Source organism: Podarcis gaigeae (assembly GCF_964106915.1).
Source record: "Podarcis gaigeae genome assembly, chromosome: 14".
Taxonomy (NCBI): domain Eukaryota; kingdom Metazoa; phylum Chordata; class Lepidosauria; order Squamata; family Lacertidae; genus Podarcis; species Podarcis gaigeae.
In genome coordinates this window covers 26,931,893-26,952,742 of record NC_139690.1, presented here as the reverse complement: position 1 = coordinate 26,952,742, position 20,850 = coordinate 26,931,893, and the positions used below count along the sequence as shown (strand labels likewise).

Genomic DNA, 20,850 nt, shown 5'->3' with positions numbered 1-20,850 from the left:
ATAAATGAAGCTGAATGGTGGAAGATTCAAAACGGAGAAAGGAAAGCCTTTACACAGTCCATAGTTAATCTGTGGAACTCACTCCCACAGGAGGCAGTGATGCCTGCCAGCTGCTTGGATGGCTTTAAAAAAGATTGGACAAATTCATGCAGGAAATATTGAGGGCTACTGTTGGAGGCAGTATGATTCTGAATACCAGTTGCTGGAAACCACAGGAGGGGAGAGGCTTCTTGGGCTCGAATCTTGCTTGAGGGCTTCCCACAGGCCTCTGGTTGGCCACTGTGAGAACAGGATGCTAGACTACATGGACAACTGGCCTGATCCAGCAGACTTTTCTTCTGTTCTTAACCTGTTGGTCTCCTGGTATACTGGATTACAACTCCCCTCAGTCGCTGTCAAGCTTGGCTGTATTGTCTGCACCTTCTCGGACCATACTGACAGGACAAAGATGTTGTCCAACCCTACTGAAGTGGTTGCCCTTATTCTAGAACCTTATTCATTTTATTTCTTTATGGCATTTGTATCCCACCCTTTTCTCCAAGGAGGCCACTGCAGTGTCCATTGTCCTTCCCCTTCTCACCTAATTCTCACAACCCTGTGAGGTAGATCAGGCCAAAAGTGTCACAGTCCGGTTCACGGGCAATTGAAGTCCTGGCTGGGGATGTCGGGACCGGGGGCAAGATGGTGGAGTGGGAGCAGGAATGGGAGACCATGAAGCCAGGAGTCAGGAAGCCCAGAGTCTGAGGGTCAGAGAGCCAGGAGTCAAGAAGCCAAGGGCCCAAGGGTCAGGAAGCAAGGAGTCATGAAGTCAAGGGTCTGAGGGTCAAGGAGCCCAAGGCAGGGAATGTGTGGCTGTGGCAAAGAGCCGAAGGGAAATGCTGACCTTATATCCCTTCCCAGCTCTTTCCACCAGGTGCTGTGAGTTATGAATTGGCCTCACCTGTGCGGCCACGCCTTGCCTCTTCAGAACAAACTTAGGAAGGCCCCAGTCCTGCAAAGTCCTGCTGGTCTCAGGGCCTGGCTCCGGCACACACTCCTGACAAAAAGGCAGTGCCTGGCCCAAGGTCATCTAGTGAACTTCATGGCCAGGTGGGGATTCAAACCCTGATCTCTCCCAGGTCCTAGTCTGGTGTGCTAACCACTAAACCACACTGGTGTACATAAGGATGTAAAGATCGAAAAAGAGGGTATGAAAGGCAAGCTATTATCCCCCCCCCCCATCTCTGTCAAATTTTGCTGTCATCAATGGGAAAAAGTAGTGCACAGGTTGGCTTCATAAATCCAAGTCACTTTGACCTTTTGTATTGGGCGAGGCACCAAACACGCCTGGCTTTGGGATGCTCTGAATTCTGTCAGCCTCACTTCACTGTGGCTGCGCTGAAGAGAGATAAAAAAACCTGGTTTGAAAAGACCTAAGTATACAAAGGCCTCAGCTGGCAGGCAACAGGAATTCTCACCAACCCGTGTGGACAAAGGATAATATTCTCAGGGTGGGAAAAGGGCGATTCTCCATTCCCATGGAGCTCCGTGAAGTGGAAGAGCAAGGGGGCATGCATGCCAGCCAGCCAGGTTTCGGAGCAAAGTCTTCCAATTTGCCTTATGTTTGAGGGAGAAATTCACCGCAAAACCGCCACCTTCCAGGCCAATAACTGGCCCTCCTCCCCAAACTGGCACAGCTCTCCCATGGAGACATTTTCCCTCTGACTAGATTTGGAGCCAGCAACAAGTCATGGGTCCTCTCCCATTGCCAGGCAGGGCAGATTGTTGCCCACTTCGTCCATCGCTCAATGGGTGGCGGGACTTGCATTCATACTGATTGTGAAAAGCTCCTTTTAGCCTGCTTTTGTCCCATGCTTATGTTATAAGCTGATCAGGGAACAGGGAAGGCGGTGGGGGGGGGGGGGTAAGAAATCGAATAAAAAGTGTGTGTGTTGTTGTTTCACTTGGCTTGACATGGCGGGCAGGGCAGACGTTCCAGAAGGATTATCTCATTGCCATCGGGGGTGGGGGGTGGAGGGGTGGGGCGGGAGCTGATGGAGCGGAGAGGGAAGCAGCAGCAAAAGCCCAGGGGAGGTGGCGGCAAACCGATGGCTTATCTGCGTTTATTGAATTCAGGTTGTGACTGGAACTTAAGAGAGATGAGTAATGGAGGGCTAGTGTGGAAAGAGACACAGCTCAGGGCTACTGGATTTGTCCCCCTCCAAAACAAAACACGTTTCCGTGTGCTGCGCTGGCTCGCCAGATGCAGCTTGTCACGCTGGCCACGTGACCCGGAAGTGTCTCCAGACAGCCCCCGGCCTCTTAAGTGAGATGGGCGCACAACCCTAGAGTCTGGCAAGACTGGCCCGTACGGGCAGGGGTACCTTTACCTTTAAAACAAAACAAAACAACAAAACAAAACATAGCTTGCCAGCTGGCCCTTATAGAAACATAGAACTGTAGAGTTGGAAGGTGTGATCAACAAAGGGATCCCAAGGGTCATTAAGTTCAACCCCCTGCAATGTAGGAATCACAGCTAAAGTTGCTTAAGCGTGTCACAGGGATCAACATCTACACTGAAGTCTTCCTCAAAATATCCGACTTTTTTCACTAAGCAATGGGGCAGGTCAATGCATTGGAAAGTATGGGATGAAATTTGCTGGCTACAGTATCTTCTAACCTTCCCACAAGCAAATCAGGATGGATGCTCAATAAACAGGTCCTCTGGAAGGGGCCTCTCTCCCATCAGCCCCAATGAATGGTCAGGGGTGGTGAAAGTTGTGGTCCAATGACAACTGTAGGACACAGGTTGGTTATACCTGCCTGGTCTGGGGCAGTGGGGTTCCAGTTCCTGGGCTTACCAGGGTCTTTGAACTCTGGAGGATATGAATGGATGGAAAGGGGCCTTGTAGAGAGCTTCAAAGGTCTTTCTCCAATACCACAGAGTAAGCAGAGAGAGTCATCACACAGCAGAGATTGCAGGGTGGAGTATTCTGTTGTTTCCAGACAGCGCTGAGCTGCAATGTATCTCCTTTTAGCAATTAAGCATCCTTTGGCAGCCTCCAGTGCCCCAGCAGAGGAGGAGGGGGAGGAAACCCCCACCATTCCTGATGTGACAGACAGCCAGATGCTCTGTCGGCAGGAAGCCGACGTGACTCTACCCACGCCAAGCTGGCTCTGCAGTCTGCGCAACAATGCCCGCGTCTCCACCATCTGATGCTGCGACCTTGAACGACAGATGGGAGATGCCTGGGCAAAGGGAACCGACTCTCTGGGTGGACCTGATGCAACTGCCCCCTCTATCTGCTGTAGAAACCCGCCCTGCCCCCAGACAGAGCCCTGAGGCCACCAGCATCATGTACACCACCCCACAAGGAAAATGAAGAGACCCCCAGTGCAGCTGTGATGTCCTTTGAAAGATCAACCTGTGAAAACAGATTGCGAAGGTTTCAGGATGACCCGACAGCAATTCTAGGGCAGAGCAAGCAGAAGATGTCGACCCCCAGGGTCCAGCAAACTATTGGTTAAGCAAAGCTCATGTCCTCCAGGTATTTTGCACTATAATCTGTGTTAGAAACTGAGATATGAAAGCTAGGAGCTAAATGGCACCTTAAACCTAGGTTATGGGTGCAACAACGGAACAAGCGCGCCTTTTTATAACAAGAATACAAAGCTGAAAATGAATGAACTGCAGCTAAAATATTATGTTCATTTTTCACATGGTCTAGTCCTTCCCCTGCCCACCCCCCCTATTATTCTTAAGAGGGTCTCTTCTCCAATCTTCAGAGAGGAGCTGGAAGTGGGGAGGTAGAAAAAGGTCCTCCTTTCCTTCCACTCTGCAGTTTTAATCTGAAATCTTAGGCGCAGTACTGCACCCAGAGCTCAGAAACTGCTCGCCCTAATGAAATTCCCTGTCGCAAAATGCACCTAGAACAATAGGAGTTTTGAACGCTGGCTATAATCCCACCAGTCACATGATGCTGGGGCAGATAAGCGCATGGTCATGCAGGCTGGGGCTCAGGAGACCTGTAGTCCAAAACATCTGGAAGGCACCAGGTTGGCAAAGGCTGATCTAAGCGTGGCACCTTTCTAGATTAGGAAAAAATACAACTAAAGAGGTCCATAGTCATGAACAGTGCAGAGGGGGGATTTCTTTCTCTCATCAGGCTGGAATTCAGGGTCTACACAGAACTAAAGGGCAATAGATTCAGAAGGAGCAAACTTTCGGATCACCGCCCGTTGGGTTCCCTAGTTTCCCCTACTCTACAAATAGCATTATTCAGAATAGCATTTTGCACGACCCACTAAGGAAGATAAAAACACAATGAAATTTCAAACAATTAATTCAACATTTGTTCAAAACCCAATTAAAACTGTTTAGTTTAATTAATTCCACAAAATTTATGAACTTGATGCAGTCAGACCAGCTTTTCAAATTCTGACAGGCATTTACACCTCCAGCAGTTCACTGTAATCCTTCTGCCTTTTATACAATAAAACATGTATACAGCTTGAGACAGAGATGGTGGAAAATATTATTCTCAAGCTCCCTCCCTCCTCCTTCAGCCTGAGAGAGAGAGGCCCCAATTCCTGGGCAAATGTCAGATACCATCCATGGGCCTTCATGGGCCTAAGGAACTAGCCTCCCCGGTCATGGGCTGATACTGACTACCGTAGTTATCCTGTCTTTGTGAAATTCACTTTTCTGTTTCTTTTGGCAGAGGGGAACTATGCAGGTTTATAAGGGTGCAAAGTCCTTTGGCCAGGCTGATGTGTGTTTCTTTCATGATCTGCAACCATTTAAATATTAAAAGAAAACAACAAGATCCTCATTGCAGGAGGCTGGCTCTGGTTTGTTATTCTGCTTTGTAAGTTACCCAGTTCCCTCTTTAATGTTTCACTCCAGAGGGAATATTAGAAGGCAAATATTAGTACTGGATACGTATCATCTTGAGATAAGCAATCTCAAATAGATTGAGGGTAGGCTCTCTCTCATGGATATCTGTAAGCTACTTGAGAACCTTTTCCGGCTGAATAGTGGGATTTTTAAAAACTAAGAACATAAGAAGAGTGTGCTGGATCAGGCCAATGGCCCATCAAGTCCAGCATCCTGTTCTTACAGTGGCCAACATGATGTGTGCGAGATTCAAACACAAGACCTCTCTCCCCTCACTGTGGTTTCCTGCATCTGATATCATCTAGTGCAACCCCCTGCAATGCAGATGGCCATTCAATCTCTGCTTAACAACCTCCAGTGAGGGAGAGTGCACCACCTTCCAAGGTACTCCATTTGACTGACAAATGGCTCTGTCAGAAAGGTCTGTCAGAATTTCCTTTCTTGTCATTTGAACCCTTTGGTTCAGGTCCCACCATTTGTAGCAGTAGGCAACAAACTTGCTCCATCTTCCATGTGACAACCCTTTGGATATTTGAAGACGGAGATCATTCTCTTCTCTCAAGCCAAACATCCCCAAGTCCCTCCACTGTTCCTCACAAGGCTTGGCTTCTAGACCCTTGATCATCTTGGTCACCCGCCTCTGCACACGTTCCGGCTTGTCAATATCCTCCTTAAAGCCGTGTGATTTAAATGAATGGTGTGCATGCAGGGCTGAAACTATCCCTGAACATACAAGAATGTGCTACATCTACATTTTTACAAATGCATTTGGATGTAGCCAAATAGGCTTACTTTCCAACTCAAGATATTCGAATCCTTAATGTAATACGAAGATTGTGGGGGGATGGGGAAGCAGCAGCCCTGTTTAGGAACTCAAAAAGGAGCAGGAAAAGGACAACTGCATAGTGGGCTTTCCCCCCTTTTATTGAGGGGGCAGATGTTTCTATTGTTTTCTTAATACACCAAGGCACTGATGCCCATTTTGATGAGGCTGGTTCCATCACTCTGCTGGCACCCAGTGGACAGATTCCCCACTTCCTGTGCCAAGCTGGCTATGATACGGGCTCAGGGTGTGGGTGCCACTTCCATTGCCAGTCTACGGGCAGAAGCAGCCAGCTCTGCTGCAGGGCTTGCGAAACAAACATCCTGGCAAGCATTCTCCAGCTTCACCCTGAAGACATGCAGTCCATGTAGGGCCCATTGGAAATGAGCAAACAGGCCTGCATCACACAATTGTAGAATTCAACCTCTGTTGAAAACCCTCCAATGAAGTAGAGTCCACCACCTTCTGAGGGAGTCCATCCCACTTAGGGTTGCCATATTTCAAAAAAGTAAAAACCAGGACACCCCGAAAGGTATTGAGTTATTTTTAGGAAACCCCAAAAATATACAATTTCAATTGACTTGCCGAAGATCCAGGACAAAGCTCTGCCTTTCGGAAATCCAGCAGTTTTTACCGCCAGGAAGTTCTTCCTACTGTTTAGTCAGAATCTCCTTTCTTGCAATTTTCATTTCCATTCCCCCTCCCCTTTTAAATGGTGGTTTGAGTGCTGGACTCTGGGGCCCTGGTTCAAATCCCAATGGGAGCCGTGAAGCTCCCTGGGTGATGGTATTTTGAGCCAGCTGACCCTTCTCACCCTATTCTACCTCACAGGGTTCTTGTGAGCATAGAATGAGGGTGGGAGGAAGAGAACTGCAAATGAACTCACAGGAGGAAAAAGTGGGACAGGAATGCAATAAATAGGGGGAAACTGAAATGCAAACATGGAAATATAGAAATGTATACGCTGCTTCGAGTTCCGTGTTGGAAGAAATGTGGGAAAATAAAGACATCAAAGACAGAGCATTATTTCTAGCAGGAACAGTGAGCATCAGAAGGCCAGGAATCTCCCCCTCCCACAAGACCTATCTGGGCAAGGCTACCCCCCCCCCCATTTGTGCTGCAGACCATGTATCTCCTGCCCACCCCCCTGCGGCAACTGCCCTCCTAACCTTGTTGCATGAGGTTCATGACAGAGTTAATTAGGGTGCTCTGCAACCCAGTTCCTATGGTAACACACCTCATGCGCACGCACACAAATGCACATCAACTACTCATTGATTTAATTTTGCCTTCAGCAGCAAGGCTGATGATGCATTTGCAAGAGATGCGCCAGGAGGTCCAGAGAGTGGCCTGATGTGCGCGCACACACACACACACAAACAGGGTCCCCTGCTACTGAGGAGGAGCCACAGTTAAGGACAGAGCATTTGCTTTAAGAACATAAGAAGAGTGTGCTGGGTCAGGCCAATGGCCCATCCAGTCCACCACACTGTTCTCACAGGAGTCAGCCAGAGGCCTCTGGGATTCGGGAAACCTGTAAGCAGAATTTGAGCACAAGAGCACTCTCCCCTCCTGTCATTTCCAGCAACCGGTTTTCAAAAGCACTAATGCCTCCAAGTGTGGATGCAGAGCATAATCGTGGCTAGGAGCCATTGATAGCCCTCTCCTCCACGAATCCTCTTTTAAAGCCATCTAGGTTGATGGCTGGAGGGACGCAGGTGGCGCTGTGGATTAAACCACAGAACCTAGGACTTGGGGATCATAAGGTCAAGGTTCGAATACCCGTGACGGGGTGAGCTCCTGTTGCTCGGTCCCAGCTCCTGCCAACCTAGCAGTTCGAAAGCACGTCAAAGTGCAAGTAGATAAATAGGTACCATTCCGGTGGGAAGGTAAATGGCGTTTCTGTGCGCTGCTCTGGTTTGCCAGAAGCGGCTTAGTCCTGCTGGCCACATGACCCAGAAGCTGTACGCCGGCTCCCTCGGCCAGTAAAGCGAGATGAGCGCTGCAACCCCAGAGTCGGCCACGACTGGACCTAATGGTCAGGGGTCCCTTTACCTTTACCTTTATTAGGTTGATGGCTATCACTGTTTCTTGTGGGTTTAAGTTCCATAGTTTAACTATGCACTTTGCAAGTAGAAAGCCTTGGTTCAGTATTCAGGTAACAGGTGGTAGGAATGACCCTAGAGACCCCGCCCCCTGCAAGTCTGGATATTTCAGCCTTCCCCAACCTGGTGCCCTCCAGATGTTTTTGACTACAACTCCCATCAGCCCCAGCAGGACATACTGCATTTAGGCCACATGAACACCATATATTTAAAGCACTATGATATCCTTTGAAACAATCATGGCTTCCCTCAAAGAATTCTGGGTTCTGTTGTTTGTTAAGGATGCTGAGAGTTCTTAGGACACCCTTATTCCCCTCCCAAAGCTACAATTCCCAGAGTTCTATGGAAAGAAGGATTGATTGTTAAACCACTGTGGGCAGGGGTGTCAAACATAAATAACATAGGGGAGTGGCAGGTAAGGCCCATCCCGTATAATCCATCACAAGATGCGGCACACAGACACCCTATTTGAATGGCAATGCTCATCAACTTTGAGGGCGAGCCAGCCCCCTCAGATATTTTATGGGGGTGTGTGAAGGGACCTCGGGGCCTTAGGAGGTGGCTCCTCTGACTGGGAATTGTAGTTTGGGGAGGGGAACAGGGCGTCCTAACAGCACCCTTAACAAACTACAGCTCCCACAATTCTTGGACGAAGCCATGGCTGTTTGGAGTGGTACCATAGCGCTTTAAATGTTTGGTGTGAGTGTGGCCATACAGGACAGATGAGCCAATGGTTTGGTAACAGGAGAAGCCAGCATTTTGCATGCTCAACCAACCCCCTGCTTCACAGATGCTGGCAACTGTACTGCAGACAAAGAGGCTGAGTACAGACCCGCCTTATCCTGGTCTCTACCGACATTCGCTCTGTACAGTTAAAACATTGGCTAGTATTACAAAGAGCATCTTTTCCGGCTGAACGGAACCCAGCCTGTGAATGACTGCACTATACAAACAGCTCTGCGATTTCAGCCAAGCACTGCCTCTCCCAAATTTAACATCCAAGTTTGCTTCTGTTTGTGTATTTATTGTGTGCCTCAACAGGAGTCGGTCATTATTCAGCTCAAGTGTCAATGGTAGACCACGGATAAGAAGAATCTTCTAGAGGCCCAGCTTAGGGCTGGTGAGCCCCACGCTGAACCCAGAACAACTGCTGCCTTGATATGTTTAGCAGCTGAGCACCAGGCGGTGTGAGCAGGAAGAAAAATGGCCTTTTCCTTTGAGGAGCTTCTCCCTTCCTTTCTCTTTTTAAATAGAAGTGGTTTGACAAACTGCGCCAACGATCTGCTGCTCCAAAGATCCCTCAGAAAGACTCAGTCTGGCAAGCAGAATCGCTGCCGGGGCAACAGGATAGAGATGGCCAACAGACTTGCTGGAGAGCTTCCTTCAAAATAGGTGTGTCAGAAGCGGCAACTACCAAAATAAAAATGGGAGAAATGGGATTCCCAGCCCCAAGTCAGGAACAAGGCCTCGGGGTCATAGTCCATAGCTTGATGAAGATGTCCACCCAGTGAAAATGTCAAATTCCATGCTGGGGATATTTACAAAAGGAATTGAAAATAAAACTGCCAGTATCTGAATGCTATTATACAATGCTATGTATACATTATTATTATTATTATTATTATTATTATTACTCACCCATACATACGTTTAGAAAAGACTGGAAAATGTTTATTGAATATATGGAGGGAAATTGTGTACACTTGAAAATGTTGGCAGCATTAAGATAAATTCCACAGTGTAAATAAGTTTTGATGGATGTAATAATGGAATGCTGAATGGTTTACTTTATGTTAAATATGCAGGGATTCATGATATGCAAAATGAACCATGGAAGGAGAAGAGAAATCATTGATATTTTAAGGATGTTTAAATGAGTAAAACAGAAATTTTAATAAAAATGATTAATAATAATAATAATATTTCTTATAACCCACCCATCTGACTGGGTTGCTATTTGGGATACTGTGTACGGTTCTGGTCGCCTCACCTCAAAAAGGATATTGTTGAGTTTGGAAAAGTTCAGAAAAGGGCAACCGAAAGATCAAGGAGATGGACTCTCCCCTAAGAAGGGAAGGTTGCAGTTTGGGCCTTTATTTTTTAGTTTAGAGGGAAGGTAAGTAAGAGGTGACATGATAGACACATATGAAATTATGCATGGCATGGAGAGAGTAGCTAGAGAAAGGTTTTCTTCCTCCTTTCATAACACTGGAACTCGTGGGTATCCAATGAAGATCATAGAATCATAGAATCATAGAGTTGGAAGAGACCACAAGGGCCATTGAGTCCAACCCCCTGCCAAGCAGGAAACACCATCAGAGCACTCCTGACATATGGTTGTCAAGCCTCTGCTTAAAGACCACCAAAGAAGGAGACCCCACCACACTCCTTGGCAGCAAATTCCACTGTCGAACAGCTCTTACTGTCAAGATGAACATTGGGAAATTCAGGAGATATAAAAGAAAGGACATCTTCATGCAGTAGTACACCGTTATACGGAGCCCTCTCCCACAGGAGGTAGTGATGGGTTTAAAAGCGGATTAGACCAATTTATGGAGGAAAAGGTTATCAAGGGCTACTGTGCTCTGCCTGCTTGGTTGGAGGCAACAATGCTTCTGAATGCCACTAGCTGGAAACCACAGAGGGGAGAGGGCTCTTGGGTTCAGGTCCCAGTTGAAGGCTTCCCATTGGGGCATCTGGTTGACCACTATGAGAACAGGATGCTGGACCACATGAGCCCCCAATAGTCTGATCCAGCCGGGAACTTCATATGTTCTTATCACATCTGCCACTCATACATCAGCTTACAGCTGCTGCAACTGATCATGCAAAGCGTTTGTTTTGGGCTGGCAACAGAGAGCTGGAACCCGGATCGCTGTTCAGGGTACATCCACAAACTATTCCTCATTTAATGAATACACTTGCACTGTACTTTTAGGGCAGGCATCCCCCCCACTGGCTGCCTTCCAGATATGTTGGACTACAACTCCCAGGCAACTCCCATGTTGGCTGGGGCTGAAGGGAGTTGTAGCCCAGCACATCTGGAAGGCAGTAGGTAGAGGAAGGCTGATCTTAGTGGAACTTCACATCCACTCATCGTCAGTTTCACAGCAGAACATGTGCATTCAAAATTGCTTGAGAAATGAAACACTTCAGCTCAACAAAGGCCCATCACTATGTTCCATTTACAAGCCACTTTAAAGAAGGAGAAAATAAGCAGGACAGAGTTACGTTTATGGCGGTCAGTCCCATGTGAACCCTCCCCAAACACCTGGAGAATCTAACTGGGCCAGCCTTTCTCCCTTTCCGTGGGCAGCTGAGCAGAAAACAACAGATACACAGAAACTCTACCAGCAATTTAGAGGCTTGGAAGACGCACTGGGAGAGATGTACATGCATGCCCATTACCCATGACAACACATGACTTCATGCAGTCTCCTGCATGGAATGTACCCTTAGCTTGCATCAGTTATGTGCAGAAGCTAGAAACTGACATCTGCTAGTCTGAATCCATTTTCTGTTCTCTTCACTTGAGGTTTAGAAAGACCTGTTCGTCCCCAATTGGTGTTGTCTTCCCGCCCTCTCCACCATTTCTACACAAAGCAGCTTATAACAAAGTCTGGACAGACTGAGGGAAAGAGACAGCATCATTTCCCATGAAATATTCTATTCAGGAAGGTGTAAGGAGGACCAAACGCTCGCTGAATCAGGGCCTCTCCTCCTGGCATCCTTTTTATAGTGTGTTCAATGATGATTTGTGCTCATGACAGTATTGAGGATGTGAGAACATGATCCTGCTTTCAATACTAGTTGTGCCTGCAAAAGATTCAGGGCAGACACACAGCTTTGTTTCCGTTCAGTGCACATCCCATAGTTCCCTGCTAAAATCCTGTAACAGGGGGTGGGGGAGTGGGCAGCGAGGAGGAATAATTATTATAATTATTTCATTTTATAATGTATATAAAACAAAGAAAAATTATAACAACAAATGAAAATTAAAATATGAAAAGCAAAAGTATAAAGTAGGCATGTAGAATAAATAGCTGCTCATGAGCTGAAATAACGAAGTCCAAGTGAAGACTATCAACGTTATCTGATCGTCAAGTATAGTTCCAGATTTCCACCCTATCAATTTATATGCTACAAATGTTCTGCAGTTTGTCTGTTGTCCCACTTTTGTTACACTACAGTGCAAGATGGCAATAACATGGTAACAATGGGGAAAGATCACATAGCTACCAGTAAAGTGGATTGATGTGTGGATGGTCCAGTATAAACCCACCCCAGATGCCCTCTTATTCAATCATAGAATTGCAGTTGGAAGAGACCCCAAGGGCCATTTAGTCCAGCCCCCTCCAATGCAGGAATCTCAGCTAAAGCATCCATGACAGATGACCAACTTCTGTTAAAAAACCTCCAAGGAAGGAGGAAGAACGTCAACAATGACATGCTGCGGACTCCACCCCCAAAAAAACCCACCCACTAGTCTGGAGGGGTCCTTGGAGTATATCCTTCTCAACATACTTGAAAGGTGCAGGATTACCCAGAGATCTTTGTCCACCCCACCCCCATGCCCAAAGGCTGTGTAGGAAAAGGCCTGATCAGCCTGAATGGGAGGGAGACACTGTGCCTATTATTTGACAAGTTACAATGGGTCAGTCAGGACTGATGAAAGAGGGGCAACGAGTGGAGAACTGTACCAGGTCCCCCAAGCTCAGAGCCATCCCCTCAGACAACTGAGATATGTACGGATATATGATGGGCAAATAAGAAGAAGAAGGGTGTACTATTTTGTACAGAAGGGTTGCTGTGCGCAAATCTGGCCATGTCCACATTAGGTCTGCTGGGATGCCCTAATAAGCTGCCTTGCTCTGGTTTTTCAGTCTACAAGGCACAGGTGATGTGCACCCAATCCTCTCAAACTCCTCTTGGCAGACACAACATTGGAATATAAAAGCCAGGTACGGAAGATGTGATGCAAATGTGAGAACGTAGCTACGGAAACTCTGGAGAAGTGACTATTCTACCCTCCTGGTGCCTTCCAGATGTTTTGGACCATATGATGCTGGGGCTGATGGGGACTGGAGTCTGGGCTAGTTGTTAGAAATATCAGCCAGAGAAGTTCAATTGCCCATCCAAAGCTTAGGATGCAAACTTTCCAAAGCTGGCACAGATGTAGAGCTTTATAGAAGCACCAGCTGAAATTTACTGTATGGTAACTGACTTTTCTGGCACGCGGGTGGCTCTGTGGGTTAAACCACAGAACCTAGGACTTGCCGATCAGAAGGTCGGCGATTCGAATCCCCACAACGAGGTGAGTTCCCGTTGCTTGGTCGCTGCTCCTGCCAACCTAGCAGTTCGAAAGCATATCAAAGTGCAAGTAGATAAATAGGTATCACTCCGGCGGGAAGGTAAACGGCGTTTCCGTGCGCTGCTCTGGTTCACCAGAAGCGGCTTAGTCAAGCTGGCCACATGACCCAGAAGCTGTACGCCAGCTCCCTCGGCCAATAAAGCGAGATGAGCACTGCTTTATTGCGACTGGACCTAATGGTCAAGGGTCCCTTTACCTTTACTTTAACTGACTTTTCTGTTTATAAGGTATCTCACTACACCCAGTCACAAAGCCAGAAGTGCAAGCAAGCTGCCAGGAGGAATCAGGGAAGTAAGCAGAGTGGTGGAGTAATGGGTGGGCTCTGGGATGGGTGCAGGACGACTGAGTTTTCAGAGCTGTTATGCAGGCTGCTTTGCAGGTCCTGAAGGACTAACTCCCTCTCCTTCCTTCTGAAAGAGAGATTCAATATATGGTGCACCCCTTATGCAAATAAGCAAAAGGCTGGACCTCACTTCTCCTACAGACTTCTGAAAGTGTTAGGGAGTGGCAGATCAGGGGAACTGTCTTTAGAAGAAAGTTTGCACAAAAAATGCAAGTATTCATGGTGGGGAGGAAAGTACATTGCTTGCAAAAATGCGTAGGGTGGAGAAATGCATATAAAAACACTGTCTTAAGAAGTTTGTTAATACAGAAATGGTGTGAAATGAACTGGAAAAAGAAGAAACTCAGAGAAACTGGTTCATCCACACATACCTCTGCCAGCTATCTTAATTTGCCCAGAAGGCGCTCCATACATTTCTGCCTCAGTCTTGTGTATTTGGGTCCCCCCCCCCCGTACAAGAACGAAAAGTAACCCCATTGCTTCCCATTCCACTGTTCTGCTCACTGCAATATGTAGGGTGTGATAGATCATTGGTCCATCTAGCTCAGTATTGTCTACACTGACTGGCAGCAGCTCTCTGGGATTTCAGACAGGGGTTTCTCCCAGCCTTCCCTGGAAGTGCAGGAGTTTGAACCCAGGATCTTTTGCATGCAAGCAGATGCTCTACCAATGAGCCATGGTCCTTCCCATTGACAGCTTTGGGTCAGTGAGCAAACCATGGTTCCCCACTACAAGAACATAAGAAGAGCCTACTGGATCAGGCCAGTGGCCCATCTAGTCAGGCATCCTCTTCTCACAGTGGCCAACCAGATGCCTCCTCTGGGAGACTGACAAGCAGGATTCGAGCACAAGATCACCCTCCCCTCCTGTGGTTTCCAGCAACTGGTTTTCAGAAGCATCACTGCCTCCAATTGCAGAGGCAGAGCATAGCTATCATGGATGGTAGCCATCAATAGCCCTCTCCTCCATGAATTTATTTAATCCTCTTAAAGCCATCTAGATTGGTGGTCATCACTGCCTCCTGTGGCAGTGAGTTCCACAGTTTAACTATGCACTGGAAAAACGCCTTTCTCCATACATGCCCATCTTATAAAATAAGAAGAGGAAAGGGGAAAGTTGGTGTTCCAAAGACTGGGATGCCATTTAGGTCTTTTGACGGTGCAGTTTTAATGGATCAATGAGTAGTTAAACATTGATGGATTAATGCCACTAGTGGGGCACATTTTAGGGAGCACATCCAGCTTCTCTGGATGCATTTCCTACCCACATGGGATGCCTTCCCCTGCCCCCCCACCCCAGTATCAAACCAGGTAGAGCACTTCTTCCTATTTCTGATAAATCACCGTTCCTACTCTGCTTTGTAGGACGTCATCCCTGGGTGGGTCTCCCTGCAGCTCGTGAGCTGGCTCATTTTGCTGACTGGGGAAGAGCAATTGGTGCCCCTTTCCCCCAGAACAAGAATATTAGAAGAGCCTGAATGCAGGATCAGGCCAAAGGAGTCCTAGCTAGTTCATCATCCTGTTCTTGCAGTGACCAATCGGAAGTCGGTTTCATCTGTACCAGTGGCTGAACCCCAGCACTGAAAAGGCAAAGTCTAGGATAGGCGTTTTGTGAACCCCGAAGCTCCCAGACCCTCCAGGTGTTCCAAGGCACAGTCCTAGATTTACAGAAGCTGTCCTAGTTTCTGATTTGATCCTGGAATGTCCCACATCTTCTTGGGATGTCCCTATTTTCACCAGAGAAATGTTGGAGGGTATGGAGTTATGCGACCCCCAAGTCAAGGAGATAAGTAACTATACAACCTTTAAAAGACACATGAAGGCAGCCCTGTATAGGGAAGTTTTTAATGTTTTAATATATGTTGGAAGCCGCCCAGAGTGGCTGGAGCAGCTGGTAAAGGTAAAGGGACCCCTGACCATTAGGTCCAGTAGTGACCGACTCTGGGGTTGGGGCGCTCATCTCGCTTTATTGGCCAAGGGAGCCAGCGTTTGTCCACAGACAGCTTCCGGGTCATGTGGCCAGCATGACTAAGTCGCTTCTGGCAAACCAGAGCTGCACACGGAAACGCTGTTTACCTTCCCGCCGGAGCGGTACCTATTTATCTACAGTACTTGCACTTTGACGTGCTTTCGAACTGCTAGGTTGGCAGGAGCTGGGACCGAGCAACAGGAGCTTACCCCGTTGCGGGGATTCGAACCGCCAACCTTCTGATCGGCAAGCCCTAGGCTCTGTGGTTTAACCCACAGTGCCACCCGCGTCCCTAAGCAGATGAGTCCCTAAGCAGATGGGCGGGTTATAAATAAAACTATTATTATTATTAAATAGAACCTCCCTATTTTCAACAGAGAAATGTTGGAGGGTATGAGCTTCCCTTCCCTACCCTTTCTCCATTGCAAGAAATCAATGTGGAAGCACCTACACTTTGGAACTCCCTGCCTCTTGACATCAGGTAGGTGCCTTCACCGGACTCTTTTTGGCACCTACTGAAAACATTTTTGTTTAGACAAGCCTACCCAGATATTTAGAACGCGGATTTGTTTTTAGTTTATTGCTAGTTTAAGGTTTTTTTAAATGTTTTAATTGTTTTTACTAATAATCTGGCTGTTTTGCTCGTCTTGTAAACCCTGCTCACCATCAAACACACACACACTGCCAGTTTAGGTGACAATCTCCCAGGGCTGTTTCCATTTTTAACTTGGGAGATTTCTTCTAATGAGCTTCATCAATAGAAGTACCCTCTCTGTTGAGAGATTCTAAGTTGCCCTCTTATTTTTAGCCTCTGTGTGCTATCAGTACCAGGTCAAGGTAGGATTAATCATAGGTGACATCTTAACAGTTTTAACTCGGTGTGGTCACCTCTCAGGTGTTCTCTGCTAGGGAGGAGGAAAGAGCTTTATAAAGTGTTAAAAGGCTTCCCCACTCCAGAACCTGCTAAGCTTCTTTCTAGATTCTTTGACTTCTCTGGATATTGCTCACCCATTTTTAAGTTTTGTCCTCAATCATAAGGTCTAGAAACTTGGTGTGTTTTTTAAAGTGAAAATAAAGATTCCAAGGTGGAGTCACCTTGTGTGCCTGATACTAAACTACACACTCATTTGACTGCAGAAGTGCTGTGCTTTTTAGCCCCTTAAGAATGCCATACATCCTATGTAGCAGTGGGACTTGCTCCTAAGTAAACATGCATATGACCAGACCAGCAGTAACTGTCAAAATTAACCCAAGGAAGTGAAAGATAATAATTTGCTCAGCTTAAGGAATTTAACAGATACCAAAGCGTAGAAGATAAAGATGTGTGGATTAAAGCGAGTGCTTTCATCACACTTCAGAAAAAGCTTCAGTTCTTACATTTTAATGTTTGGATTAGATGTGAGGAGTAATGGGATTGTGGTAAATGCAAGGATCACCTTTGGGCCCAAAGAACAAGAAAATATGCCCACAGATGATCTGACCAGAGAGGAAGTAGTTAATGCTTGCAAAGCACTTAAGAAAGAAAGAAAGAAAGAAAGAAAGAAAGAAAGAAAGAAAGAAAGAAAGAAAGAACATGGGCAGGGTAAACTCTTTAAAAAAATAAATGAAAAAAGTAAATACTTAGAAGCCAAACTGTTAAATTTCTCCTGAGGGGGTTCATATTGGTACACTATGCCCGCAATTTGCATGCATTTAACTTTATGAGGGTAGCAAAATGAAAACGAAAATGACTTTGGCAATCCCACCCGCCATTGAACCCAGTAGGTTTTGACTATATGCAATTTTGGCTTCAGGTATGATCTCCAAATGTAACCCCTGTGTAAGCTGCAGGCCTACTGTATTGTAAATGGAAGCTTCGCTGGAAAGGAAACAAGGCCTTCATTTGCAGAGAAGTCTAAGATTGCTTCATTACAGGACCGTGAAACGCTGAGCACAGCTGCCCAGGAAGTTCACCTGCAGAAACCTCATTGAATGGATAGTGCAGCAGCAGCATAAAATGTCTGCAATGGCAGGCATGGCACCACCTCCCCATAGCTGGTGCCCTCCAGATGTTCTGGACTACAGCTCTCATCAGCCACAGGACCCATGATGGGTGGGGCTGTTGGGAGTTGTAGTTCCAAATATCTGGAGGGCACCAGACTGAGGCTGGCCAGCAGGGTGTGTCGCAGGTTCCCTACTTAGATTAAAAGAAGCAGGGCGTGGGCAGAACGTATGACTCAGGCAGCCCTAACATCCAGGTTCACCTTGTCTCTCATATACAGAAAAGATGCTGAAGGAACCTGGACATGATGGGATCACAGATGAATGCTTCCCCTGTTCTACAATACCTGCCCACTTGCACTGTGTCTCGTGGCAACAAAAAGTATTGCCCAGCTGAGAACATCCAGCAGTGTGTCACACCTTGAGAATCGGTGATGCTGTGTGGGTAGAAATGCAAAGGAATGAAAAGGGATAGGTTCCCTCTTCCTGAGCTACAGAGGCCTCTGTGCATGTGCAAAACACTTTTCCAGAGCACGTGGCAGGCTAGTAGCTGATTTTAACTTCCAACAGCTGCTTTTTAGTCCCTTGCTGGGTACTGATTTGCAGGGCCTTCAACTTGCAAGGGCAGAGCTCTGCAAAACGGAAGACAAGACTACAAAACTACTAAATTCAGTAGGTGTTCCTAGAGTTAGCACGAGGCCGGAGGGTTGCTGACACTGTAAAGGTTGTCAAATTTGAGAGAGCTTTGTCTAATTCCCCAGCTAACCTGGCCTCTCTCATATCACGTTGGAACAGAAGCCACAGACCCCAGTAAACAGTCAGACCGAAGCACCAAGCAAAACTTTTCACTTGTGAGGAAAAGGGAATTTTCAGCCTGATAAACAGAGAGGAGAGACCACACGCTCTCAAAGAAAGTGATAAAAAATCCCCAAGACTGAAACAGTAAAGCTGGCTCCTTTGTATGGTATAGCCTTGCAAAGTATCTCCAGAAAGCAGGGACCTCTGGGTCATCTCCCTTCAAATTCCCTTCCCTGCTTTCTCATTCCACACGTGTGGGCAAACTCTTCCAGGTTAAGGGAACTGACTCCAAGAACCCTCAGATTTTGAGGGATGCACTATTCGTCTTTATTTATAGAAGTATTTCTATACTGATCTCTCACAAAACATCAAGATAGAGTACAGCAACATGAAACACATTTAAAAGTAACTCAGAACCATCCTTGAAACTACTGGTTACTGCTTAAGATATTTTGGGACTCAATGTGCTGATATACAATCCTTGCGTAGGTCATAAGAACCCTGAATGATCCCATTTTGCAGTTTTGATCAACTGAGGTCAAGGGGACTCCCTGGTTATAACTCAGGAAGGCTGGATTTTGAACTCACCTCCAAGTATCTGCAGTTAATCATTTGACTGGCATGTAAAGCTGAGCAGGTTTTACACTTGTGCCAATGAAGCAGGAGGATTGGGCAAGGCTAGTTTAAACTGTGAGAGGCTGCTCCATCCCAGGGCAAACTCCCTTGCCCTCTCTCTTCCATGCCCCCCCCCATTAGACTTCCTTCCCCAACAGCCACCTGTAGGGCTCCCCAAGCACCCTACCCAGAAGGCTTTTATATTACAAAAACGCCCTCCCAGGAATGGGAAAAACGCGCTGGATCTCCGTCAGAAGCAGAACTTGGAGAGCTGGGAGCTTTCCCTTCCCTTGCTGGGCTAATGCGAAGCCAAAGCGGGACGTGTCACAGCAACCACGGGAAGCCAAACGGAGAGAGCAGCAACGAAGTCTTGCACAATGCAAAAACGCACGTACCACACCGGGCAACAGCTGCCGCCACTGTGGAGCGGGCACGCTGGCCGCTTCCGAAAGGGTTAAAAATGCAGTATATCTACTGCACAATCTCCCCCTGTGCAAAGGCGCTCGCAAAGCTCTGCTGGTGCAAGGAAGCCTAACCGACACCACCTCGCTTGCTCACACTCGGGGGCCTTTCCTTGAAAAACTGGCCAAAGATCCTTCCCGATTTTGCAGTTTTTTTTAAAAAAAAACACCACCTCGCGAAAAAGGGAGCTGCAGAAAATCACGAGGCACCCAATGCCAGCTCTGCGAAAAGGACTGGACCTGGAGGCCGGTCTACAGCCGGGAAGGCGCCTCTGCTAGGGACCCCCAGCCCGGGCAGGCAGCCGCCGGGAGGACCCCAGCAACGGGCGCTGAGCTGACGGAGAGAGCCCCCCCCACCCTGACCACCACCTCTGGATGACAGCCGAGGCAAGGGAAGGCAGGTCCTTACCTTAGAGACAGTCATGCAGAAAGTTGTCTAGGAGGAGTGAGGCAGCTCTCCAGCAGGCAAGCGGGGAAGCGGGAGGGCGCTGCTATTCCCCCCCTCCTGAGAGAGAGAGAGAGAGAGAGAGAGAAAGAGAGAGAGAGAGAGCGCACGCGGGCGGGGTGGCTCGGAGAAACCGCCTCTGGATTTTCCCCTGCAGAGGAATCAGCGTCAGTGGTTACAGGAAGAGCAAAGGACCACCCCTCCCCCCTCCCCTCCCCTTTGGCACAATCTGGTTAAGCTGCCCTTAGTTTATTCCGGGGTGTGTGTGTGTGATTCTGTCCGACTGTGTACTAAGGGACGGAGCCTCCTCTGCAGGAAGAGAGGCAGGAAGAAAGAAAAGGGGGAAAGAGCCAAGCGGGGGGGGGGGGAGCGGAGAGAGAGAGAGAAACCAGCAAAATGAAACTCCAGGGGGAGAGCAGAAGCAGCAGCAGCCCAGGAGGGCGGGGGTCGACATTCAGCCTCCCCTGCGACACCCTCCTCTTAACTCTTGATGGACCAAATATCTGGGCAGAGGGATTTGAGGATGCTCTTCAAAGGCTTGCCACAAAGGCCCAGACTGCCCTTGGTCGATGCAGCTGGATGGAAGAATAAACCGATGCAGTTTCAGAGAGGGAGGGCGGAAGGAACAAGACACCCACAAGTTTCAGTGCCAAGGTTGGGCACATCTGCTCCCCCAATCCTGGAGCCGGGAGGGCGGGGCGTTGCTTGTTTGTTGCATTTATATGTCACCTTTATATCCCACCTTTTTTTCCAAGGACCTCAGGGTGGTCACATAGCTCACCCCTTCTCATTTAATCCCCACAACAACCTTGTGAGGTAGGCTAGGCTGAGAGGCAGTGACTGGCCTTAAAGTCACCCAGTGAGCGGGAATTTGAACCCTAGCTTCCTAGGTCCTGGTGCGATACTTTAAAAGCTGGCAAGCCTCCCAGCCTTGACTACACATGCATGTTCTTGTGGTCTGATTAGAAATGGACACAGTCATGGAGAAGGCATTATCTATAGCAGCCTCCCTCAATACACTGCCCTCCAGCTGTTCTCAACTTCAGCTCCTATGAGCCCCAGCCA

General features: G+C 47.6%; 1 protein-coding gene across 1 annotated transcript in view; it reads right to left on the bottom strand.

Annotated features, from left to right (window-relative positions):
- CORO2B (coronin 2B) overlaps positions 1–20,043 on the bottom strand; it is an 84,622-nt gene extending 64,579 nt beyond the window's left edge. The window contains exon 1 of the mRNA XM_083713204.1: positions 19,750–20,043. Coding sequence (XP_083569330.1) covers positions 19,750–19,764 — 15 coding nt within the window. The 5' untranslated portion in view covers positions 19,765–20,043. The remainder of the gene's footprint in view (positions 1–19,749) is intronic.
- Between the last annotated feature and the right edge of the window lie 807 nt (positions 20,044–20,850).